General features: G+C 41.6%; 1 protein-coding gene across 6 annotated transcripts in view; it reads left to right on the top strand.

Moving 5' to 3' along the window:
• The window catches only part of CPEB3 (cytoplasmic polyadenylation element binding protein 3), a 200,136-nt gene that overhangs the window by 134,945 nt on the left and 39,116 nt on the right, over positions 1-26,075 (top strand). For all 6 annotated transcript variants that reach the window (XM_042238502.1, XM_042238505.1, XM_042238504.1 and 3 more), the window contains 2 exons: positions 10,404-10,522; positions 24,322-24,436. In XM_042238502.1, coding sequence (XP_042094436.1) covers positions 10,404-10,522; positions 24,322-24,436 — 234 coding nt within the window. The remainder of the gene's footprint in view (positions 1-10,403; positions 10,523-24,321; positions 24,437-26,075) is intronic.

Raw genomic sequence — 26,075 nt, 5'->3', positions numbered from 1 at the left:
TTTTTTTTTTAAAAGCAAAGTTCCTGGCTTATAAAATTCATAGTCTTTGATGAATTATGAACCCTTTTTTATATTTAATTGATAGAATTTTCATTCTCAGGATGAATTTTCTTATAAAAAAATATGGAAATTGCATTGCAGAGCAGTAGGAGTGGGCTTTTTGTTCTGTTTTGTCCTGTTTTGACAGATGGAGCAGTTATATTGTTGCTTTTAACAGCCTAGCACACCCTCAGTTTAAACTGTTCTATTAAATACCTCTTTTTTTTTGCATTATATTGCAGATGAAAGAGTTAGTGTTTGATTTTAAAACATTAATAATTTGAGAGACTGTATAGAAGGAAACAGGCAGTAGGAATGTACAGACCATGGAACAAAGCCAAGTAGCGACTTGAATAACAGAGACACTGTGCCCTCTGTCTTAGCAGGATCTGTCGTGCTATCCCCAGACAGAGGTGCTGGGAAGGGGCAATGTTGATTAAATTTGGAGAAGCCAGAGTTAAGTCCAATGAGAAGTTTGTTTTGGAGACAGTGAAATGTAGGAACCAAAATGCCAGGTGCAAATTTGGTAGGCTGAGGCAGAGAGAATGTTTTAGAAGAGGGTGTGGCTTGGGGCAGGACTTGCTGACAGGAGTTGGAATAGGGCTAAGACCCTGAGCCAGCGAGCCCAAGAGAGGATGTGTCATCTGAGAGGGTTCAGAATGGGAAGCTGACTGAGAGGATCTCGGGAAACATCTTGAAAGCTGAGAGCACAGACTTGGGTTGTCTTCCAAAATAGAACGGATAGACTTCATCTTGAGAAAGGGAAGCCGTGACACCAAGAAAACCTCTTGGTAGCCGCATTAAGAACTCATCAGAGGAGTGTTAAAAGTGCACGGAGGCGAAATTAGATTGTCAGAGTTCAGGCAGTGTACAAGCAGGGTCGGACTAAAGCTTCATCTGCAGGGAAGTGTCTCCTGGGTTAAAATGGAGAGCTTGCCAATTGTCTAAGGAGACAGAACAACAAGCAGTGGGGCAGGAAGTAGCTATTTGTGGACTCGTCGTGGGCACCAGCAGTTACCAGCTAGATGACCTTGAGCAAGTTATTTAATCCCTGAACCTCAGTTTACTCATCTGAATTAATACTGCTATTATTATTAAAAGGATTATAGGAGACAGTGTACATATGCATCAGTTTCATAGAGATTAGATAGAATTAGCATCCTTCCCCCAGTTAAAAATATGTTGCTCAGTAAAAATAAAACTGCCCAACTAGTTTGACCAGTTCCTTCCCACACCCCCAGTCTGATCTCAGTTTTCCTGGTCAGGTGCTTGTTGGAACTGACTGTGACTAGAACTGACAGATTTGGCAGACTTCACAAGGACCTCTTTATATAGGGAATGTGTGGTTATGTAAACACAGCAGACTTTAAGCCCAAATGCCCCAGGTCACTGCCCTGGACTGTAGGACTTTACTAAGAACACAGGAAGCAGGCTGCCAGTTTTCAGTTCTGGGGTGGGTCACTACCCGTCAGACTTTTCTTGTCCACTCTCCCCTTCCTCCACACCTCCTGCCAAGCAGCAAGCCCACCAAGCAACAGTTACTAGTGTAATAGAAAACACAAAACAGGCTTGAACCAAAACGTTTTTTCCTCAGCTCTGCGTAGCAAAGATAACCAAAGAAATACATTTGGTTCCAAATCTCAGGGAAGTGTTTAGGAATCCATGGGCAGTACCTGCTGAGCCATCTCTGCATCTTAATTAGGCTAAATCCTTCCCTTGGAATGCCCTCCTCCAGTTTTTCATGTAAGACTTGTCTCCTATGCTACCACCGACAGAAAGTCTTCCCTGATTTCTTCATCCATGTCTTCTTCACTGAAAGATCTGACTTCCTTCTATGAAATCCAACTTTTTAAAATACATTTTAGAAAATACTTCTAAGGACCCTGAATACATTGCTCCTAGATTGGAGTTTTCTTGATACTTACTCTTCATGATCTTCATGTACTGGTTTATAAATTTCTGGAGTACGAAGATTTGCTCATACTAGGATTCCCCTGCATTGCCTAGGGTGCGTAGTGAGTGTTCAGTACGTCTTGGAGATCAGATGTTCTCATCCAAGATGGGGATGAATAAGGAATCCACTTCAGAGATCTACCATGTTCCGCAGGCAGCAGGCAGGGGGTGATGAACCACTTCATCCTTTCTCACCTGCCACCCCCAGTCACATACTCTTAACTAATAAACTCTACTCCCTGGTTTCCACAGAAGCCAATCCTTTGACCCTTCCAAGTCTTGGCCTGTGCTGTTTCCTGAACTTGGACTGCCCTTCCTTCCTGCTGCTAAGCTGCTGAGTCACTTCAGTTGTGTCTGACTGTGCGACCCCATAGACGGCAGCCTGTCAGGCTCCCCCATCCCTGGGATTCTCCAGGCAAGAACACTGGAGTGAGTTGCCATGTCCTTCTCCAATGCATGAAAGTGAAAAGTGAAAGTGAAGTCGCTCAGTTGTGTCTGACTCTTAGCGACCCCATGGACTGCAGCCTACCAGGCTCCTCTGTCCGTGGGATTTTTCCAGGCAAGAGTGCTGGAGTGGGGTGCCATTGCCTTCTCCCGCCCTTCCTTCCTAGAAAAGCAATTATCCTCCAGCCCAGATATGCCCTTTACAGTATGGCTTTCCTGATGTTTGGGCCTCTCTGCTCAGTGCTTTATACGATATAACCCCAATCTAACACTTCTCTTGTTGTTCTTTAGTCACTTATTTACAGGCTGCGTTTCTCCAAGGCAGGACTTCTTTCTTGGCTTATTTATCTTCATAGCTTTAGCGCCTAGTGTCCTACCTTGAAACTCCTAAACATTTTTGGTTCTGTTGAATTGAATCCAAAGGCAAAGACTCCTGAGGCAAACCAAGTAGGTCCTCTGACCTGAAAGCCAAGGTCAGGGAGAATGTCTGGAGCAGACTCCCTGTGCCAGAAAACGTCTGAACTCACACAGCTCTGGCTGGAGAGGTGTCCTTCAGGTCTCTCTAGGAAGGTCACAGGAAATCAAGGAGCCTGGGTTCTGTGCAGGGAGTGAGCTCTCTCTCTGTCCAGACCTTGGATCCTTCCTTCTGGTACTGATTTCCTCTCACCAGAAACTGGCCCGCCCTGGTCGGTCACCATTTTGTGAATGCAGCTGCAGCTCAGGGCACAGCTGTGCAAGTTGGAATTGTTTTCAAACCATTGTGGTTGATAACTTAAACATATAAATCACTAAGAACGTTAGTTGATTTTTAAGAAATATTAGGTCTTTCAAAAGATCACACACTTCTTTAGAGACTGAGAGAGTATATTACCCTCTTTGCCACAAAGACCTTGTGGTTCTAATTTTTTTCCACAATTTTTTATTTTGAAAAATTTCATAGCCTACAAAAAGTATGAGTACAGTGAACACCTATATAGCCTTCCTCTAGATTCACCAGTTGTTAGCATTTTGCTTCATTTGCTTTTTCTTTTTTCATGTCAGTATGTGTATATGTATGTGAAAGTGTTCGTTGCTCAGTTGTGTCCAAGTTTGCAATCCCGTGGGCTATAGCCTGCCAGGCTCCTCTGTCCATAGAATTCTCCAGTCAAGAATACTAGAGTGGGTTGCCATTCCCTTTTCCAGGGGATCTTCCTGACCCAGGGATCAAACCTGGGTCCCCTGCATTGCAGGCAGATTCTTTACTGGCTGAGCCACCAGGGAAGCCTGTGTATGCATATCCACCTGTATTTGTTTATTTGTTTTTGGCCCCTCTGGGTCTTCCTTGCTGTGTGGGCTTTCTCTAGTTGCGGAGACCTGAGGCTGCTTTCCAGGTGCCATGTGTGGGCTTCTCATTGCAGCGGCATTATGGAGTACGGGCTTTGGGGTGCGCAGGCTTCAGTAGTTGTGGCTTCTGGGCTCTAGAGTACAGGCTCAATAGTTGTGGCTCATGGGCTTAGTTGTTGCACAACATGTGGAATCTTTCTGGATCAGGGATCAAACCCATGTCTCCTGCACTGGCCAGCAGATTCTTTACCACTGAGCCGCCAGGAAAGCCCCTGTATTTTTTGATGAATCGTGTGAGAGTAAGTTGTAGACATTAAGACTGTCACCTCTAAACACTTCCCCATATCTTCTGAGAGCAAGAGGTATCCAGATTGTTCTAGTCATGTCCTTTAGAGTTTTTTCTTTTTTAAAAAAAAATCCAAGATCCGGTCCAAGTGTAGCCATACATTTAGTTGTCATTTCTCTGTAGTCTTCTATAATTTAGATAGTTTCCTAGGCCTTTTGTCTTTTGTGTCTTTTGGTGGGTTCATGTTGGATGCTCTATGGACTATCATTTAATTTGAATGATCGGTTATTTCCTTATACTGAGATGCAGGGGGAAACACTGTTAGCGGGTGACATGCTGCACCAAGGACGTAATACGAGAGGCACATTTAGGTCAGTCAGCCCTGTTGTTGGTGACGCTCAGTGTGATCATTTGGTTATGGTGTTGTCGGCCAGGTTCTTCCTTTGTGAAAGAACCTTTTTGTCCCTTTGCAAATACTAATTAATCTTTGAAGTGATACCTTAAGATTGCATGAGTAACTTGTATCTCCTCCCAAATTTACACAATGGTTTTAGCATCCACTGAAGATTCTTGCGTAAGTTGATGATTACTGTGAGGACGATGTTCATTTTATTAAAATCTGATTTAGTGAGATCCGCTGTTTAACTCCCTCAAGAGCCTTCATTCTAAATATGCTACCTAAAAATACATTGAAAACCGATAAGTCTTTACTAAATATGAAAATTTGATTGACCTAAATAAAACTAAACTTCTGATTATTTTGAAATTCATCATTTTAACTCTTCTTAATAGAGTTTTTTTTTTTTTTAGCTGAGATTGTTTGGTTTTATAAGCTCTTCTTAATATAGTTTTTGTGGGCTCTAGGGTGGATGTATCTGCATAGACCTTAAATTGTAGGACTAAAGCACAGGTGACCACTTCCTGCCACTAAACCACTGTCACAAAAGTGACAAATAGTAAATAGGCAAGTACTTGTTTGCTAGTGGTGTTAAAATTTTTATGTCATCATTTTTAGGTGAGACAGTACAAATTAATAGATAAAGAATGAGGCCACTGGAAGCTGACCTAAATTTCAATCCCAAATTTACTCTCTAGGTTTTAATCTGAGGTATCCCATAACCTCTCAGAGCTTCAGTTTTCCTCATCTGTAAAATGGTAATAATAACAACAACTGTATTTACTTCAGAATTACTGTGAGGTAAAGTGTTTATTTTTAGCAAAGCGGATCCTGTATTGTAAGCACTTAATAACTGGTGTTTGTGGTGGTAAAGTTGGTGGTGACTGTTACTTGTGCTAGGGATCAAATATAAAAAAATGTAACAAGAAAAATTATGTATTCAGGAACTTAGGAAGCTTTGTTTTTGAAAGGTAGCCAAGAACATTTTGGAGGTTGTGGTAATGTGTTCTCAGGTGTTAAGGGGGAGAATTTTTAAAATTTTTCCTTCAAAAGCCTGGCCAAACAAAATGGAATTATCCCCGTAAGTCCCTGCCCTCATGCCATACCTGTTTCCCCAGAGAAGCACATTGGTCAGTTCAAGCTTGTCCCCAAATCCCTCACAGTCCTCCTCTTCCTCCCCAACCTCTCTGGCCCTGGTGGGAAAGCAAGCAGCTTTCTGCCACCCGTTCTGCCCATAACCCTGGGTGGGGGTGGTGGCCATGCCAGGAGTTCCCACTGCTTCCTCAAAGCCCAGATTTCCACCCACAGACTGGCTCTGAGTTGAGGGCCTCCCATAGCTCATCACACTTCGTAGGTACTTGGGTAAAAAGGTCACCATTTCTGAAACTTGAATTTTATTATCCTATAATCTCTTGCCTGGCTCAGATGGCACGGGAAGATGGAGGGAGTTATAATTTTGAGGCCAAGTTTTTTTTTTTTCTTAACACCTTTCAAACCAAACTAATAGAAGAACCTACCATCATTGTGACAGTTTCAGAAGTTTGATTTTTAGGTATAAAAGGCTTTTATTTAAAGACTGTATTAAAATCAACAAATAGTACCACATTGGGTCATTCTGTCTCCTGATAAAGCTGGCTAATGATATACGAAAGCAAATATTCAGTTACCTTATTGTTTGTTTACAGTAATATTCAAGCTGTCATTCAAAAACCTTTAAGGTTTTCCTTTCGTGTCTAGATTACTTCCCTTTATTCACCAAATGCTTACAAATGCAAAGAAGAGAGTGTATCTCATTCATTTGAACTCTGAGTTTTATAATGAGACCACATGCAGAACTCAGTTTAATTTTACATATCACAGGGACTTCCTTGGTGGTCCAGTGGCTAGAACTCCCTGCTCCCAGTGTTGGGGGACTGGGCTTGATCCCTGATCAGGGAACTAGATCCCACAGGCCACAGCTAAGACCTGGAACAGCCAAAATAAATAAATATTTTAAACAGTTTACATAACACAACGATAACTGAAAATGCAATAAAAGAAAAATAGACACTTGCACAATATCCTAGTTTCCAAAGCACCTTACATATGTCATCTACCGAGATGACTCTGTAAGATAATCAGGACGAATAACTAGTTTCTTCATTTTACAGATAAAAGAGACAAGATTCCTAAACTTTAGCATTCTGGTTCATGATTTCACCACTTAACTGGGTTTTGGAACAGTCACCATCAAACAAGTCACTTAATCACTCTTCAGGTTTCTTTTTTTCTTTCTTTCTCTCTGGTTGCTCTGGGTCTTCATTGCTGTGTGGGGGCTACTCTTCATTAGGGTGCAGAGGCTTCTCATTGCAATGGCCCCTCTTGCTGTGGAGCACAGTATATGGTGGCACTCAGGCTTCAGTAGTTACCTTTCGAGGGCTCTAGAGCACGCGCTTAGTCGTTGAGGCACAGGGGCTTAGCTGCTCAGCCGCATGTGGAATCGTCCCAGACCAAGGATCAAACCTGTGTCCTCTGCATCGGCAGGCAGATTCTTATCCACTGTACCACCAGAGAAGTCCCTCTTCAAGTTTCTTTAACTGTAAAACAGAATTTAAAGTAGTGCTTGCCTCACAGAGTGTTGTGAAGATGAAACAAGTTAATACACATAAGGCATTTAGAAACAGCACCCGGTGCATAGCAGATGCTCAGTAAATGTTAGCTTCTATTATTACTACACAGCTAGTAAGTGTGAGGACTAGGACCCCAATCCAGGCGTGCTGACTCCCTAATCCAGAGCTCTGTCTCCAGTACCATGTGGAATTTGCCTTTTAGTAAGTCATTGATTTAATTTCCGTCTCATGTTGACCTTATTATTTTTGAAGGCATCTTTTTTCTGCTTTGTTTGCTTTGACCTCGAATTTCTGAAGATCAAAGGGGAACGTGTTTGAAGTTTTCTTCCTTCCTGATTTTTTTTTAATCCTCTGACTTCTGTTGTCGTCTGGGTTTGGTTGACCTTGAGGTATCAGAAGGCATTTTAGCAGGTGAACGTCTCATGAAGTTGTTCTCATGGGTTTGTTGGGGTTTCTCTGAGTTTTACTTTGGTTGAAAGGCCTGGGGTAGGAGGCAGGGTTGGCCGCACTTGAGTTACACCCGTTCTCTGAGGTGCTAAAGGAATGTCTTAGAGCAGCGTTACTCAGAGTAGCAGCTGCAGGGAGTAGAGACCATTTGTCGTAAAAGAGCCATTCTGAAGAAATCAGTAAAGTATTATGGCATATTTTCTGGGAAGGGAAAAGAAGTTGTAGATTTTTTTCTTGGTAATAACATTTATAGCAGGCTTTTACTTGTGATTCCCAGTTTTTACTCTGTCCACCACCAGTGTTGACATTTATGGCTATGAAATAGGCCTGAGTGAAAAACCTGTGCACTTTTGTGGTAGCTACTCAGCTGCTATGGGGCGACACCCTCCCATTCCTCTGATGCCCAAGTTGAACCCAGTGTGGGATGTGATGCAGAAGATTGTAGGAGGCAGGCAGCAATGTACAGGAAAGGTGCAGCCAGCTCCACGGCCCTGCAGAGGCAAGGAGCTAACTCAGCTAGCGCAATGAGCTGTCCATCCCTAGGCCTTTTTGATGGGCCTGCTGCATTTACTGTACACAGACAGGGTCCTCTCCAAAAACAGGATGTTCAGTATGCCTCTCAGGGTCTTTATGGAACATTTGCACCAAGATTTAACTTGATGAGGCAGGAGATTTGAGAAGACGTGCCAAGACCTCTTTGTGATCTTTGCATTTTTAACCCACTGACCTCTAATACTCTCCTTGACAAATTTAATTAATGTTCTCACATTAAATGAAAACACTGAACTTTTAATAGATTCCCTGGGGCTTGGTAATCATTTGATATTATTTCCAAAGGAGAGAGGGTATGAAGAAATGATGTTTTATCCTTTCTGGTTTTTCAGTTAAGTTTTATTGTTCTTGCCTGGCCACCTGCTGAATTCTTTAGCCCATCCAGCCCGGAAGCAAAGCCCAGGAAACAACTCTGGGTCCTGCCACGCAGGCAGTCTCATTCGTGTGGCACCATACCCGTTCCTGTGGGCTTGGTGCTTTCCCTTGTGTCCTGTCGTCTGCCTGATGTGGTGGCCACTCCTGGTGTGCTGCCTCATGGTTGATCTTTCTCCTGCTGAGTTTGCTTGGATGCTCTGTATAGTGGATGAGGAGTTGGAGGAGAAGATAAAGAGTACCCATTATTCACTGTCCCCTGCCACTGCCGTTACAGGCTGCTCAGGACTCCAGAGAGCTTTGCTTCTAGGCCAGTCGATGAGCTGCTTTGATGTGTGAGAAGCTTCTGAATGTGGTGGTTCTTATCCTCCTTCCCCACTTACATCTTTCTGGCCCTCAGAGTGCCAGTTCAGTTCAGTTCAGTCGCTCAGTCGTGGCCGACTCTTTGCGACCCCATGAATCGCAGCACACCAGGCCTCCCTGTCCATCACCAACTCCCGAAGTTCACCCAAACTCATGTGCATCAAGTCGGTGATGCCATCAAGCCATCTCATCCTCAGTCGTCCCCTTCTCCTCCTGCCCCCAATCCCTCCCAGCATCAGAGTCTTTTCCAATGACTCAACTCTTCGCATGAGGTGGCCAAAATATTGGAGTGCCAGAGGAGGGCCTTATTTCTGATGATTTCCTTTGAGGTCACTAGCAGGACTGCGAGTAGAGGTGACAGCTGAGAGACTTAGCAAAGGTAAAAGGATTGTAGAGAGGTCAAACAGTTGAACTTAGGCTTAGACTAACTCATGGTGGACCTTTGCTTAGCTGCCAGTGTGGCAGGATGCGCCAGAGCTCGCCCCTTCAACACCTGTTGTCCTCTTTGACGTATGTGCTGATTCTCTCAAGTCAGCTTCCTTGCTTGTCTGGGCTCCTGCAGTGCTTTTTATTTCCATTTATCTCCCTCAGCTTTGTAGCAAGTCGTTAATTGCTTTAAAGTCTGTTTCTTCTACCATGTAAGTGTCTGGACAGTTGGAACGTAGTCTAGTTCCTCTCACTATTCCTCATAATCCATAGATTGTGTGTCATTTGTAACAGTTGCTCAGTAAATCTTACTAAATGGGACAAAGCTCAGCATGTCCATGGACATCCTGCAGCTCATGTCCATGTTTGCAGATCATGTACTCACCTGTGAGGCAGGAGAATATCCTTGAAGAAACAGAGCATCACCATCAGACATGACATATAAAGACAACACTAGCCTATTGCTGAGCTTCTTTTTTCTTTTTTTAACAACTTTCGTTGAGACATAATTCTCAGTTCACCCGTTTAAAATGTACGGTTCAGGGGTTTCCAGTATGTTAACAGAGTTATGCAGTCACCAGCACGATCAATTTTAGCAGATTTTCATCATTCCCAGAGGAAACACATATCTATTTCCTCCACTCCCCCAGCCTTGGACAGTAGAACACTAATCTATTTTTGTCTCTATAGATTTGTCTATACTGGGCATTCCATAAAATACATAGTATTTTGTGCTTGGCTCCTTTCAGTTAGCATAGTGTCTTCAGCACACATTCAGGTTGAAACACGTGTCAAGCCTGGAGCTTTATGGAAATTGGAGGCCAGGTGATGCTTGTTTCAAGAGCGGCTGTGGCTCAGGCCAGTGGTGAACCTCTTGTTGTTGTTGTCCAGTCACTAAGTTGTGTCCAACCCTCATTAAAGTTGACCAAGCCTATATAATGAAAACTCCATAGATGTGACCTGAACTTGCTTCCCTGAGTCATTTTAGAAATCAAAGTAAAATTTATGAGTATCTAATAGAGTGCCTGGCACATGAGGGTCTCAGGGTGTATTTCTTCCCTGTGTCCCACTTCAGGTTCTTAGATTTTAGTAAGAACTCACCAAAGTGAAACAATAGATGAGTTTTTAGTTGGTACTTTGAGTTTAATTTACTGATTCCTCCCCCCACCCTTTTGTTTTTGTCTTCCCCAAGGCTATGCCTTTCTGCTGTTCCAGGAGGAGAGCTCGGTACAAGCTTTGATCGACGCCTGCCTAGAGGAAGACGGGAAACTGTACCTGTGTGTGTCAAGCCCCACCATCAAGGATAAACCAGTAAGTAACGTGCAGCCAGCTGTTGCTTTTCCAGAGCATGTGTGCAATCAGAGTAGCTGATCACCTTCCCCTTGTCATAAGAATGCTGGGAACTAGGATCCCCTTACCCAGGGTGACCTCGCTGTGCAGTAGCGTGCTGGACTGTTGTTGACTGGGAGCTAATAACAATTTTCTCAGTTTTTGGTTTTATACCTTTGGGAATAAATATAAACAAATTTGCCCTTGTCTTTCACTTTACAGTTCTTTTTAACTAATTCCTATTCAGAAACTCTGAATTGAGGTAGATAGGGCCCTTAGTCGTTTTGGCAGCTGTTTCTGTCATTATTTCAGATCAAGGGCAGGAGTGATTTATTTATTTATTTATTTATTTTAAATAAAAGATCATAATCTTCGATGTTTATGTGCCTTTGAATGCAAAGCTTTATGCTGGGTGGTACCCACAGCTGGCTAAATAGAGCCTTCTGGGCCAGGAGCTTACACTCCAGAGTGGATAGCTTCAAGCTGAGAAGGGGCGGGGAAAGATGGAGAACGTGGATCCAAAGCTGTAAATAATGCACGCTGCTATGGAATTTGTGGTTGAGTCTGTGGTTTCTGAGCCAAAGAGTGTGAGTGAATAAGTCACTGGGTGAGAAAGGAAGACTACTTCCTTTCTCCTGACAGAGGGGATATCAGTGGAAAAGAGGCAAGACTGTTCAGGGCAGAAGAAAAAACTTGACTAATACTGCAGAAGTAAACTCCAGGAGGTGGGGAGGGATAGGGAGGTCTGGCGTGCCGCAGTCCATTGGGTCGCAAAGAGTTGGTCACGACTTGGTGACTAAACAGACACAACAGTGATCCCTGAGGAGGTTGGGAGAGGGGTGAGACTTGTGTGTCAAGGCCTGATGCTCAGAGTGGGAAATAGAGTAAAAACAGTAGCGTGGGCTAAGGGGCCAAGGCACGTATTTACCACGGGGCCTGCAGCACCCCCTGTAAGACTTAACCAGAGGTATGGGCTTGGTTAACAGCAAGGTTTACTCTCAGACACATGCTTGGGGAAGGAGTTGTGGTCGGATGTAAAGCTCCCAGTCTGAGTCTTGATTCGAGCATTTAAATATCTGCTTGACTGCATAAGTCACCTAATCCTTGCTGCAACTTGGTTTCCTCACTGATAAAATGAGAAGACCAATAGTTCCTCTCGGGATGTTGGGGGCTCAGATAAGAGGAAGAAGCATGTAGAAGCACTTGATGGGGTCGGGTACTTGCACAAACGGTGCTGCTAGTCCTACATGGTGTTAGAGGACTGGGGAGAGCGAGATCAGAGGTTACCTACTGAGCAGCATCTTTTGAAACAAATGGTGACTCTAGAACAGGGTTTATAATTGTTTGCAGAATGATGCCAGGACTGGCCGTCTCTAAGTAGGAGAACGCAGCATGTAAAGCAGAAGAGCGGGTTACTAAGGAAAGGGAACCCTGAGTCATGTCACAATGATTGATGCAGAAGAAGAGGCAAGGATTTTAGCAAGTTTGAAAGTACCTCTGTAATTTTCAATTTCTGGGACCATTATCCAGTTTCTGTAACAGCAATGAACAACATTAGATAGGGTAGCTCTTCAGGTAGCTATACAGAAAAACAGTAGAAAATAGTAGGTTGGGAAAAAGAGCAGGGGGCCTTTGTTAACTTTGGTCTTAATTTAAACAGCATGGAGAGGCTGTGTTGAGGGAAACATGGAGACTGACTGGAATGGGAGTGTGTTTCTTCTGAGACAATAATAAGAAAGCTGCAGCAACTTGTAAACCTCTTTGGAACAATAGGAAATTAGACAGACTGAGCCCAATTTGGCAGGGTCGGATGTCAGGGGAAAATGGTCACCCTTCAGAGAGTCTGCCACCGACACATCAGTGGAAGAGGTGTGGGGGTGAGCCGGGCAGTGTTAAGGTGGGGTTGATTGTACACTGTAGAAGGGGATTTGAGATATGTTTGTATCTGTCACGTGACAGAGACATAGAGGTACATATTGAGAGTTATACTTATAGGAGATGAAGAAGCTGTTGAATTGAGGGGAGGAGCCTGGAGATGAGCAGATGGAGCTTGTGTACCTTAGCAGGGTCGTGTCCCTGGCTGTGTGGGAGGAGGTGGACCGTGTGCTTGGCCAGGGAAAGCTCACACCAGGACTGGACGTCCCTGTGAGAGGGGATGAGCAGAGGTGGTATGGAGGCAGCACCATTACTGTTGAATATTTTCATGCCAAGCATGCGTATTACCCTTGGTATGAAGGACTTTTGAAATTAAATAGTGTAATTATCTGTTTTGGAAATGTTTATAGGGAAACTAACTTCCATTATTTGTGTCTCTACGAATTTCTGCCTTATTGCAGTTTCCGTTTTCTGAGCTCAAATGAAGCAGTTTTATTGGAGCTTGGTGAGTTCTGAACGGTGGCCGCTGATCACGTATTTCTTTGACCCAGGCATACTCAGAATTTCCAGCATAAGCAGTTTAAATGAAACTTAGCATGGGAAACATGAAAGTCCCCAAATGCCTATAATTCTAATGAACTGGATCCCATTTTGGGTTCCGGCTCTTTGGCTCCAGTTTTGAAACCTTCTCTTTCTTGGCGTTAGTTCCGCATCTTCCACTCCCAGCCTTATTTGGCTACACTTCCCCCCATTTCCTGCCCCCTCCCCCTGCCCAGATTTCAGTACGTTCCACCTCATCTAGGATGCTCCCACAGAAAGTGAGAGCTGGGTTGAACCTTTGGGAGTAAATGAGGACCTGGGCAATAGCTCGAGGTAAGGTCAGCTTCTAGAGGTTGCTCACCAGACCAGAGCTGTGACTCTCTCCTGCTTTTCCTACTTTTTAGCTTGGTCGCCTTTCAGTTCTTAGTGCCCTCATTCTGTTGTTTAATTCTCTCCAACCTCCCTGAATTTCTCCTTGGAAATATACACCATGTTCCAGAGTGACCTCACAGATTTTCTATCCTTTGCCCTCACCCTTCTCCGCAAATCAGCCTCCCGCTTCCTTTGTGTGGATTAGTTAATCAAATGGTTTTCCTAATACAGTGCCTGATAAAAAGCTTTCCCCTTACTTACCCTTTCTAAGATTGAGTTTGTTTTTTAACTCAAATGAATCTATAATTAGTGGATTTCAGGTAGTTCTATTTCTGGTCAGTGATTACCTTTCATTAAATGACTCCACTCAGGCTACTCTATGTATAGGTCTGATCCTGAAAGATGGCAAAAGAAACTGTATTTATGGCCTGATAATTGACTGGTCAGTGTTTTTTTTTTTCATATAGTTTTTTTGGAGTATAGTTGATTTACAATGTTGTAATAGTATCAGGAGTACAGCAAAGTGAATCAGTTATACATACATATATTCACTCTTCTCAGATTCTTTTCCCATGTAGTCCATTACAGAGTATTGAGCAGAGGATCCCTCAGTCTTAAAGAATGTAAGACAAATTGGCAAGAGCAGGAGTGATTGCACAGCCTCTAGATTTGTGTTTGTTCTTCCCTCTTCTGGCAAGAGCGGTTCCATAGCTCACATGTCCCAGGCATCCCAGAACACAGCTGTGTCCTTGTCCGTGCTTCCGGTGAAGCAGGCAGACAGTGTGACAGTGGTCCCTCTTGTTCAGGGGACTCTACCTTTTGAATATATAAATAGGCTGAGCCTGAAGGTTCAAGACGGCCGGCTGATAGAAGAGGAAGCCTAGGAGGGTCTAACAGATGGAGGGGCTGAAAACAGTAACCCTGGAAAGGAGGTGAGGAAGAAGACGTCATGGTTCTTAACTTCTAGAACACTTTGGCCAGAGATATGGGATAGCAAACACCAAAGGAGCGTCAGAGAAGTTTCTTAATTCCTCCTCCTTAAAATTTATAGCACAATTACAATCTACAAATATCCTAAAACATGACGGATTGACATTGCTATATATTTTTAAAACTGTCTTACCAAACTGATATGTGCTTATGTAACGTCAGTTCTTCAAGTTATTGTTCAGGCCATCCACTTAAAACTAGAAAGACAAAAATTGAAAAACAAATGGTGGAGAAAAAAAAGGAAACTGGAAATAGAAGCTTGTTTATTTCTTTAATTTTTAATTCTACCTAATCTATCGTTCCAGTGTCTCCTACCCCCATTTATATATCAGAGCAATCTCTAGAATTTTTTAGTCACTTTTTTAAGTTACAAAAGCAACCGGGATTATTTTGCCTAGGATTTAAGACTTTTCTAGTCTGATTCCAAATTTTTTTCCAACCTTAACTTTTTCTGCTTTCCTCCTGAACCCTATATTCCAGTCAACTAAAATATTTCTGCCCCCATTTCAATTTCTAATTCCTACCCTTATTTTCAGACTCCTCTCAAATGTCATCTCTTTTATGAAGCCTTCTCTGATCACTGCACCATCCTATAGTGAATCATACCTTCTATTATAGCTATCTCCAGCCCACATATAACTTAAAAAAATGCTGTGCCCTCCTTTTTCCCTTCAAACCATATTTGAGTGCCTTCTAGGGGCAAGGCCTTAGTATTGGTTACTGTGAATCAGAATACTTTGAGTCAGACATAAAAAGTGTTCAAAAGCTTAATAGTATAATGAGTAGATTTTTAAAAAGTGTGTAAATACACAAATTTATAGAGCCTGGTGCATAAAAGGTTCTCAAATATTTGTCAAATTAAGAAAAATAATGACTATGATGAAGATAAACTGTAGATTAAGTATTTTGAACAATTCATATGTACCGTGAATGATGAAAGAAAGCTTCTTGGATGAAGTGTCACTTAGATGGGGCTTTGAAGGATGAAGGGAGTTTGGAGATTGACCAGAAGTGTGGAGATGTCGGGGAATAGACATTTTGGAGAAACGTAACAGTACGAACACAGAAATGAGAAATTGTGTGGTATGAATGCAGAACACTTCAGATGGAACACCAATGTATGAAGGGAACAGAGGGAAATTAAATTGGGAAAAACAGGTAAGGACTTATAGGGCAATCTTGATTGATGGCCTCAGTCCTTGGGTTTTGGTATATTTGTTCAAACTCTTTCATTCCCCACCTACTACTTCCTAAGACAATAACAATAATTTTACCGTGACTCAATCAAATCTGGTTGTGTGTACTATCTCAAACTTGGAAATCTTTAGCACTCTGATCTTCTTGATTTATTTATTTGTTCCTTGGGTCCTCAGGGTAAATTCCTGATTTGGACACCTCCCATTAAAAGAATTTCTCCAAAGAAAGAATTCCTCCTCTAAACTATTCATAAGTTCTTTTTTTTTTTTTTCCCCGTCCCTGAATCTCTGAATTTGCAAAGGGGTCCAGAGTTTCGTAGTGATTACGTCTTTGGAAGTTGTTGTTCCTTTCTGGAAAAGCCTAAAAGATGCTGCAGGTCCAGTGTACAAGCTGGTAACCAGGGGATGAAATAGCCAACCCCATCCCCTAAAGGATGTATTCAGTGTTTTCCAAAGTGTGTTCTGAAGAACACTTGTCTGATCACACACTGGTCTCTTGAGAGGATCACTGACAGAAGAAGGTTTGCTCTTAATAATAACAGGTGTTGCTTACTGGGCACTTTTGTAGATTTTATATCCACTTTCTCCTTTAATTAAAGATTCCATAGCCAAGAACATTTGGGAAACATTGATATATTAAAGTTCTGAGGAGTTTTGCAATAAATAAATGTGTGTAAGATTGTTTAACCCAGCATATTATATACCTCTCTGGGGATTATACTTGTGAAGATCTGGTGGAATTAGTATTCCGTGAAGCTCGGTCAAAGAATAGGCTTCATCCCAGGAAAAACTTAGGTAACTTGAGCTTTTATGTGTACATTCCTCTCAAGAGTTTTAGTGAACAGCATGCCAGGGACAACATCCTTGCCCTAGCACCATGGAGCTGAAAATACACAGTTATGTAGACATTGGACAAAATTGTCTGGCTGCAGAGTATGAGTGCCTGAGGCTATGAACCTAGAAGTTAAAATAGCGGACTATAGTGCCAGTTTCATTGTTAAATCATTTTCGAGCTTTTCTAACTGCTAGTTTTGTTAGTAGGTTTAAGAAGAGTCTCTGGGTCATTTCTTAATGCACTGAGAACAGGCCATATGAGATTGGAAAGGAGAGAGATTAATCGCTCACAAATAAAAATGTATTTTGACTTTTGAAGGCAACTTGTGAACCAGAGCTGGTGGCCAGTGGCCTGGAGGATAGGGAGCCTTGCAGGCACACGACATCATTGCAGTGGAAAGAGAGACTCGGGGTCAGAGAAACCTGTTTCAGTCCTGAGTTGGTTTCACACTGACAAGTTTCTTTGTCTTTAAAAGTAGGGATAATTTTATAGCATACCAGTTATGGTGAGTGTAAAATGGCTAGCACAGTGGGGCAGTGTTGGCTCTCAAAAGTGCTAGTTTCTTCTTTCTTTCAAAAGGAAATCATCTATTATGCTTATACTTCCTAAATGATGTGGGAACATCAGAAGTGGTGACAAGCACTAGGCACTTCTGATCACTGAGTGGGTCCCCTGGTGGCATCAGAAATTTTCACAAATTAGGCTCAAGCCCTGGGGCACCCACTGGTGAGCAGACATACCATAATTCCATGTCTCTGGAAGGTAGCTTTTGGTGGAGTGAGGAGAGTGATCAGGCAGCTATAGAGGGATGGCTGCTGCACAGGTTCTTACAGCACCACCGTCTGCCCCTCAGGAAAACCTTCATTAATTCACCATTAGACTGAAGAGCTCGGAGCACTCACTAAGGCTTGGCTACTGTGCTGAGCAGTCAGAACCCACACAGAGAAGTGGTCTCAGCCTTACAGGCCCCAGGAGTCCAATGGAGAGAAGTAACTGTGTAACAGGAAGTGGAGTAAGGAGTCAAGGTGCTATGTTGGAAGCATTACAGACAGTAGTTGGGCGGGGGAGCCAAACAGCAAAGTGATCAGCTGTCCCCGGGGGCTTCCCTGGTGGCTCAGCTGATAAAGAATCTGCCTGCAATGCAGGAGACCCGGGTTCAGTCCCTGCGTTGGGAAGATCTCCTGGAGAAGGGCATGGCAACCCAGTCCAGTATTCTTGCCTGGAGAACTCCATGGACAGAGGAGCCTGGAGAGCTCTACTCCATGGGGTCTCAAAGAGTTGGACACAACTGAGTGACTAACACACATGTAGGTGTCCCTGAGGGAGTCTGGAAAACCTTTAGCGGGAAGGTGTTTCCTTGAATCTTATGAATGTTAAGTCTAGATATTAATCATATCGTCTAATTGATAATGGCTTGATTATAGCAAGTGTAGAGCAAGAAGGTGACATGACCATTTTCGGGGCACAGTCTATGCATGCTCTGTTTTTGCACTGGGTGCCCTTATGAAACAGTGTACAGAGTGCAGTTGAATTGTTCAGCAGTAACTGAAGGTCCCAGTGGAGCCTGTGGTTTCTATGCATCAGGCTGTGCAGCTTGGCAAAGATGGCAGCAGTTTCCATCTTGTACCTGCACTCTTTCCTGATATTGCTGGTGGGCCTTGGAGCATCCTAGAAGGGTGTAAGAGAATTTCCTGGGATTATTTTTGGGTCCCTGTGTAGGAAAAATCCTGGCTATTTTACTGAGGTGCTGCAGGACCAGCAACCTGTTGGTATCTGAGGAATAATCTTCATTTGCTTTGGGTCCCAGTGGAGTTCTGCCTGGTGGCCCCAGACCTGCCCAGAGTATGGGAGTCATATCAAGGCCAATGACTCTGAGCAGCTATTAAGTCCTTTCTGGCCACTTAACTGTAGAAGATACAGGGAGGGCGTTTCCTTTTCCTCTCCATTGGGTGGAGGACGATATTTGAGAATAATAGGTAGCACCCACACTCCTCAAAGGTGGCTGAGCTGTTTGTTAGGGCATTATGTGGTGAAACGTAGGTTGAGATGAGATACCAAATACGAAAATACTTTAAAGAGTCTTAACCACAATTATTGCCGTTATGACTCTTAGTTTTATAGTGGTCATAATAATAAAATGACCCCTTGCACTGTGGATGAGATAAAGATGCCTCACAAACCACAGACTAGCTTATCTGTGATACTGTGGGGCACTCCAGTCATTCTGTGAGGTCTGAGATGCTTAAAATAGAACTGCTGACAGCTGGGGTGGGTTCGGGTTCATTACCACTACAGCTGAGCTGTTGCAGCTGTATGTCCACAGACCTAGGTTTAGCTGACTCATCCTGGCTGTCAGAAGAGCTGGGATGCTGCTTACTGGGGAGAGCGGTCCTGATGGTTCTGCGCTGTTGTTTCTCTGATTCATGTCAATTAAAAGAATTGTAGGATTAGGGAGAGAAAAATGGAGACATTTTCCTGAAGAGCTTGAGTAGGAGTTTGAAGGGTATTGAAAAGAGGAAAAAGGAAATGGGGCCGGGTTGGGGGGATGCTGAACTATAAGCTTTATGGGTAATTTGTGGGAAAGAGAACAAATGGCCTGCAAGAGGGGTTTGGTCAGGTAATTTCCTAAACTGACCACCAGATTGCACTGTTGACTCTGAACAGTTTGGTTGCACTTTGGAGCTGCCTTGAGCCCAGCAAATGAAAAGGAAGGCACCACACGGTAGAACCGTTCAAGTGGTAGGTATTAAGGAGAGGACCAGAGCAGGCATAGGATGAGATGTGCAAAGTGAGCTCAAGATAACATTATTTATTAGTAGTGTGTGCTTAGTCACACAGTTGTGTCTGACTTTTTGCGACCCCCATGGACTATAGCTCACCAAGGTCATATCTAAATTCTAAATAGGGGTTTGAACTGAGAGAGTTCCAGAGCTATAGGGAGACTTGGTCATATTCAGAAACTTGAAGCCCTAAGACTTGTGTTTAAAACTGTTCTTGCTAAAACTGTTCTTATCCTGTTATTAAAGATAAAATAAAAATGCATTTTTTATTTAACTTAGAGGCTTTTGCAAATTTTCAATGACATTTGCTTTTTAGGAAATAATGCTATAGCATCCTATCAAAATAAATGACCTGTATTATATTTCTTAAGTTTTTCCCCCTTGAACTTAGCCTAATCTTATCCCTTTTAATGACTCTGTTTTAAATAAAATGAAATTAAGTTATTAGGGTGGTATAAACATAATTGTGCTTGCGGACTGTGAATTTTAAATCATTATAACTAGGTTTAAGCACATCTTTATTAATCAAAACAGGAACCATTACAGTCAACACATTTTTGCCAATGAGAAATAAATTTGCTTATTCCTATAGAATAAAAATCCATGCTTCGGAATTCAGTGAACTCTTGGAAAGTATTTTCTGCCTCCTGCTGGTTGTAGAGGCGTTTTCCCTGCAAAAAGTTGCCAAGTTGTTTGAAGAAGTGGTTGTTGATTGGGAAGAGGTCAGGTGAATATAGTGGATGAGGCAAAACTTTGTAGCCCAGTTTGTCCAACTTCTGAAGTGTTGGCTGTGTGACGTGCATTCAGGCATTGTTGTGGGAAGGAATTGGGCCCTCTCTATTGACCAGCGCTGGCTGCAGGCACTGCAGTTTTCAGTCCGTCTCGTCAACTGCTGAGCATACTTTTCAGATGCAATGGTTTTGTCAGGGTTCAGAAAGCTGTAGTGGATCAGACTGGCAGCAGACCATCAGTGACCATGACCTTTTTTTGGTGCAACTTTGGCAAGCGCTTTGGAGCTTCTTCTCGGTCCAACCACTGAGCTGGTCATCACCACCTGTCATATAAAATCCACTTTTCATCACACATTACAATTCAATCGAGAAATGGTTCATTGTCGTTGCATAGAATAGAAGGAGACGACACTTCAAAAATGCCAATTCTTTTGATTTCTGGTCAGCTCATGAGGTACCCACTAATAGAGCCTTTTCACTTTTCTAATTTGCTTCAAATACTGAATGACCATAGAAAGGTCAACGTTAAGTTCTTTGGCAACTTCTCATATAATTGTAAGAGGATCAGCTTTGATGATTGCTCTCGATTGGTCATTGTTAACTTCCGATGGCCAGCCACTACGCTCCTCATCTTCAAGGCTCTCATCTCCTTTGCAAAATTTCTTGAATCACCACTACACTGTATGTTCGTTAGCAGTTCCTGAGACAAATGCATTGTTCATTTTGCAAGTTGTCTCCACTGGTTTATGACCCATTCTGAACTCAGTACTAACTGTTGCTGTTACATGTTAATATTAAGTTGTTTTAGATTTCTTGAAAGCTGTTGAAGTCATATTATGGTATAAATTTGTGTATTTATGCTATCAATCTTTATGTTTGGTTTTTGCCTTTATCCTTAAAAAGCTTTTGCCTTTGGAGATAAGCAGTTATACAAAGCCAGTTATTAAATCAGAAGATAGAAATTTAGAAGACTAATAATTCAGCTAGGAGGTTTATGGTCCTCACCAGAACTTCCATCGGAATACATGCTTAAAAAAGGAACTGAAACTAAGGGAAAACCATTTTTGTATTCATATTTTCTCTCATAAGTGCTTATGGAACAAAACAGTCCTTTGTGAACTGTGTGGTAACTAAACCTTTCTAATCAGAGATCACAGGCTGGAGCCCGCAGAAATGATCTGGCCTGCAGTTAATTTTGTCTAGCCTGTACGAGTGTCTTTCACATTTGAATGAGTTCCCAACATTCAGAAATCTTGGAGTTTCACATAAAAATCTGAATTTCTAGCTATTTTTGAGAAATGGAGAAGCCTGACAATACAGTCACAAATGATAAATACTAGCTGAGAGGAGTGTCTGCTTCCTTTAAAAGGAGTGGTTTAACACTGCTATATTTAAAATAGATAACCAACAAGGGCCTACTCTATAGCACAGAGAACTCAGCTCAATATTCTATAACAACCTAAATGGGAAGATAATTTGGAAAAGAATAGATACACACGTATATGTATAACTGAATCACTTTGCTGTACACCTGAAGCTAATACTATAATATAGTACTATATATAAACTATATAAACTATAATATAAAACGAAATAGAAGGAGTGGTTTACTCCATAGTGTCACTGCCTGCCTACTAACTATTGTCCTGGTAACCTGACATGTTTATGCTACCTGTCCTGCCCTACAGACGTTCTGTGTTGTGTAACCCTTGCTGTAAGGTTGTGGCATGGCCAGAGGGCTCGTGGGTGCTGCCTGCCAGATAGCCTCTTCCTGGAGTCACCTTTGCAACCAAATGTGATCAGGTTTCTTCAGGAAGTGGTACTGGAACCATGTCAGTTTCATTTAAAGTAATCTTCACCATTCTGGTGACAGCCTTATCTTTTCCTTAGGTTGTTAAGGCTTTTACTGCCCAGCATATATAACCTGTTGACAACACAGTAGAAGAATTGTTATACAAAGACATGCACACACACACACACAGAATAATCACTGTGGATATAAAAGTTGTTTTGCCAGGGGAAATTTGTGTTGAATTAAGACAGAGGTCTAATTTCAACATTTCTCAAAAACAATTATTAAAGAAATAAAGATAATAAAAAGTTCTTTTATTTATATTGTGTTCCTTTCTGCAAAATATTTGAGTCAGCTTACAAAGTATTCGACTAAAAGAGTAGAGAAACCTGTGTGTGTGTGTGTGTGTGTGTGTGTGTGTGTGTGTGTGTGTGTGTGTGTGTGTGTGTGTGTGTGTGTGTGTGTGTGTGTGTGTGTGTGTGTGTGTGTGTGTGTGTGTGTGTGTGTCTTGGGGCCAGAGAATTTATTCAAAGAGTAAGTCAGAAAGAACATGAATATTAGACCCTGAGGTCTGAGAATAAACCTTAGAAGATGGAGAACATTCCTGAGTAAGAATGGTCTTATATTTCAGAAAGAAACTAAAGTGTAAATGAAACTTCTCAGTGCAAACAGTACCACAATATTTCTTGCTTAGCCTTTAGAGTGTGCTGATGTTGGCCTGTGTTGACATTTCTCTGAATTTGCAGTGGCGTGAGCTTTGAGGAGCTGTTTTGTGATGGCAGCTGGGAAATGTGGGTTTTGTGAATACGGTTAATCATTACTGTCTCCCTAGTCTTCTTCCTGTATTTTTCCCAAGAATAGGGTAAGGGAATGGGTTGTGTGTGATGTAATGAAGGGGTGGGGAGGGTGTTAGAGGGAAGAAGAGGCAGCAGTGAAGCCTCTCAGCAGGCGGATTTGAGATCTTCTGCAGAATTCTTTGAAGCAGCAGCAACCTCCAGCTATTGTATGAGGCTTCATTTTCTGTACTTCTGATTAAATGAAACCAGCACACTATGGATACTACACACGAATTGTTTTTATTTGTGAGCCATATGATTGAACTCAGTTATCATAAAGTAAATAGAATTACCAGATCCTGAAGCTACCTTAACTACTTTATTAGGGGTGAGACTAGAAGAAAAAAGGGCTCCGTACAGAAAAAGATTTGCCCTGTCTTTTGTATGTTGACGTTAGAATCCTTTCTCTTGGTGTCAGGAGATTGTGTTTTTAATTAAACATTAATAACGAGCCCTCATGAAGGCATTTGAAAGTGATGTTTTATTGTATTGGTGAATCTGTGGTAAATATCAAGGGATTGATGATTTCAAACTGACCAAATTTTACAAGGAAAGAACTAGATTTTCTTCCCCCCCACCATGTGGAGATTTTATGGCTTCCAGTAACTGGTGAAGGCAACTGTGTCATAAAAGCTCCAAAAGTTGTGGGGGGGGAGGTAAATTTTGTAACCGTCATAATGTGTAGCCTGTTTCTGATGAGCAGTGCCAGTCTTGGAGTTGATTCAAGGTGTTTTGAAAGTGTCATTGGCAGATTTATCTTTCAAATAGAAGAACTACTGGATATAAGGCAAGCCACATAAAAAATTGTCATATATATATTTCCTTGCATTAAGTGTTGATGGTTGAGAATGGGAAAAGTGAAAAATTTTGTTGATACTAAGGAAGTTAAAATTCAGCTGTTTTGTTTCCTATCCTAATCAATGAGGAGAAAGGAGAGGCATGTTCCTTAAAAACCAGTGCTTGTTTCTTCGCTTTTACAACTGGCCTGCTTGAGCATGTGGCCAGCTGAGTGTGTGGCCAGGTGGTTTTCAGGCCGTGCTGAAACTGGCCTTTCTGTATGAGAGGGTTTTTTGGTGGTTGTTTTGTTTTAAGCTATTCTCTGATAGTTCAGTTATGAGTTGAAAGGAGTATGTTTTAAGGTTACGATTCTGGTGAAATATTTTATACGATAAGGATAGCATAGTGTAACTTATGGGCAGGGAGTCAGAGTCCCAGTGAAGAGATATTACCAAATAGAAAGAAATATGTCATAGAGATTTCTTTTCCTACTCTTCAAAAATTTACTTGAATTTCTAGACTTAGCTTTATTTTACTGGACTTATTTAGGAAAATCAGATCAACCAAAAGTAGATAACTCTGTGACCTTCAGTATTTGATATTGCTGGTAATTGTGTGCTAACTTGATAAGTGTAAAACTGTGTTAAATCATATTGCTGAAAGATAAATGTTTTCATTTTAGGAGGTGATAATTTAAAAGCCAGACATATAGATAATTTTTAGAAAATATTCTAAAAATTCCTGTTCCCTCTTTAGGTGAGCTCTTAAAAAGCTAAGTGCTATAATGTGACAGGTTATGAACAGTTTAACGTGTTAAAATGGATCTTATTCAAAACCCAGACTCTTATCTATAAAAGACTACCCTTTTTTAAAACCACAGGTGGTTTCTGAAGGTTTCACAGCATATGTCTAGAGATTACATTAACTAATAACTGGATTTTGTTTGGGTTGTGTATGTTGTACAATGCACAAATCAGTGGGTTTATCTTTAGTCACCTTATTCTCATTTGGGGTTAATGGAAATGAAGTAAGGACCAAGTAAACGACTTTTTTTCAGGTGCAAATTCGACCATGGAACCTAAGTGACAGTGACTTTGTAATGGATGGTTCACAGCCTTTGGACCCCAGAAAAACTATCTTTGTTGGGGGAGTTCCACGACCCCTTCGAGCTGGTGAGTGGAAATAGTAACACCACAACAACAAAACCAACAACAACAACAATCCCCAGTGTGTTTAGTCTTCCGTGTTTTCTACACTTCTGGTCAGCTATACACAGTCTCCAAAAAGAAGGCCATCATATCAGTTCCACTGAGCTGACCCTTAAATGTTTTCTGCCAAGATGTTGTATTTTCTTATGCTGCAAGAGTGAATTTCATTAAACTGTTATTTCAGAGGGTTGGATTCTAATTAGTGATTCCCTGTTCAACCAATTATTTAAAAAATAATAACAATGCATTTGGCAGTATGCATTGTTAGCCAGTTAGTATTGTTATGTAGAACAGAAAAAGAACCCCGTCAGAAGTCTGTCCAGGGCAGCTGTGTGCACTCAGCGACAGACTACACCACTGCTAGAAACTGTGTCACTGAAAACCAGCCTGAACTCTTCCCAAGCAAAACAGATTCCTGTTTTTTTCTTACGTACTTTGAAAAGTGAGTTATGTATTTGAGCATCTTTCATTTGACTTCATGAAAGCGCCCCTGTTTTTTGTTTTTTAAATTCCTTTCCAATGATTAAATAATTGTGCCTGCTGGAATTGGGCAGTATCCTAATTGACTGGGGCACCAAAGACAAATCTAATTGCTTATTAGATCAGTATGATTGCCTGTGGAATATAGTAAAATTATTTGTAAGAACAGTTTGTAAAGTGCTTTAAAATAGCTGAGTTTATTTTTTTAAACTAAGATAAAAAAATAAGCTAACCATTGCCACTGTAGTAGCAAAGGGCAGTGTTATCTCATGTTAGTATAAACAAGTGGGCTTAAGTATTCTACTTAAAAAGTAAAAGAAAAAGCAGAGATCATTAAATCAAGCTGTGAAACAGCTCTGTGACTTTCGTGACTTCTTAATTCTGAAGGTTCCTCAACTTTTCTAATGCATTTATTCAAATCTCAACTCTAAGCTACTGCTAAAAGTTTAGGTCTTTATAAAGATGTATTCATAATTCCATTTTGAAAGACCTTAAAACAAATTAATTATGACTGGAGTTCATAATTTTATGGTATTTCAGAAAGTCAGGTGTCTTGGGTCTTTTTCTCATCCTAGTGGCAAACTCGCCCAAAGAAAGAAAGCAGAGCAGCAGAGATGCTTCCCCCTTTATCTGCCATCAGAGAGTAAAGTCTAAGCAGGGCCAACTCAAACGTGAACAGCATTATGAGATGAGGGCCAATGCAACCCTTTGTTTCTAAAGAGCTTGTGCTTAAAAAAAAAAAAATGTGAGTAGGGGCGCTGTGTAATATTTCTGGCCTTTTCTAACTGGTGATATGTTTAGGAGTGGAGAGAGAGAAAAATCCCCTTTCATAGTCTTTAAACTGCAAATATATTCTAAAAAAAAAAAAAAGGCATTCCTTGCTAGTACTCTCACTGTTCTTTTTTGCAACTAAAGACAAACACAAAGTAGTTTTAATAGCTTAGCCCTTTCCCTTTTTTCTTAGATGGGAATCTGAAAAAAAACTTTTCTGAAAGCAAAGTTCCTGCAGTTGTAAAAATAACAAAACTGACTTTAATCTCATGTCTGTTTTAAGTCACAGACACAATAGTTGATAACTAAATTGCCTTTTTAAACATTTTTCATCCTTTATTCTTTCTGTTTG

The sequence above is a fragment of the Ovis aries genome, chromosome 22 (genome assembly GCF_016772045.2).
Source record: "Ovis aries strain OAR_USU_Benz2616 breed Rambouillet chromosome 22, ARS-UI_Ramb_v3.0, whole genome shotgun sequence".
Classification (NCBI taxonomy): domain Eukaryota; kingdom Metazoa; phylum Chordata; class Mammalia; order Artiodactyla; family Bovidae; genus Ovis; species Ovis aries.
Note: the sequence above shows the minus strand (reverse complement) of the source record. Positions and strands in the feature narration are given on the sequence as shown.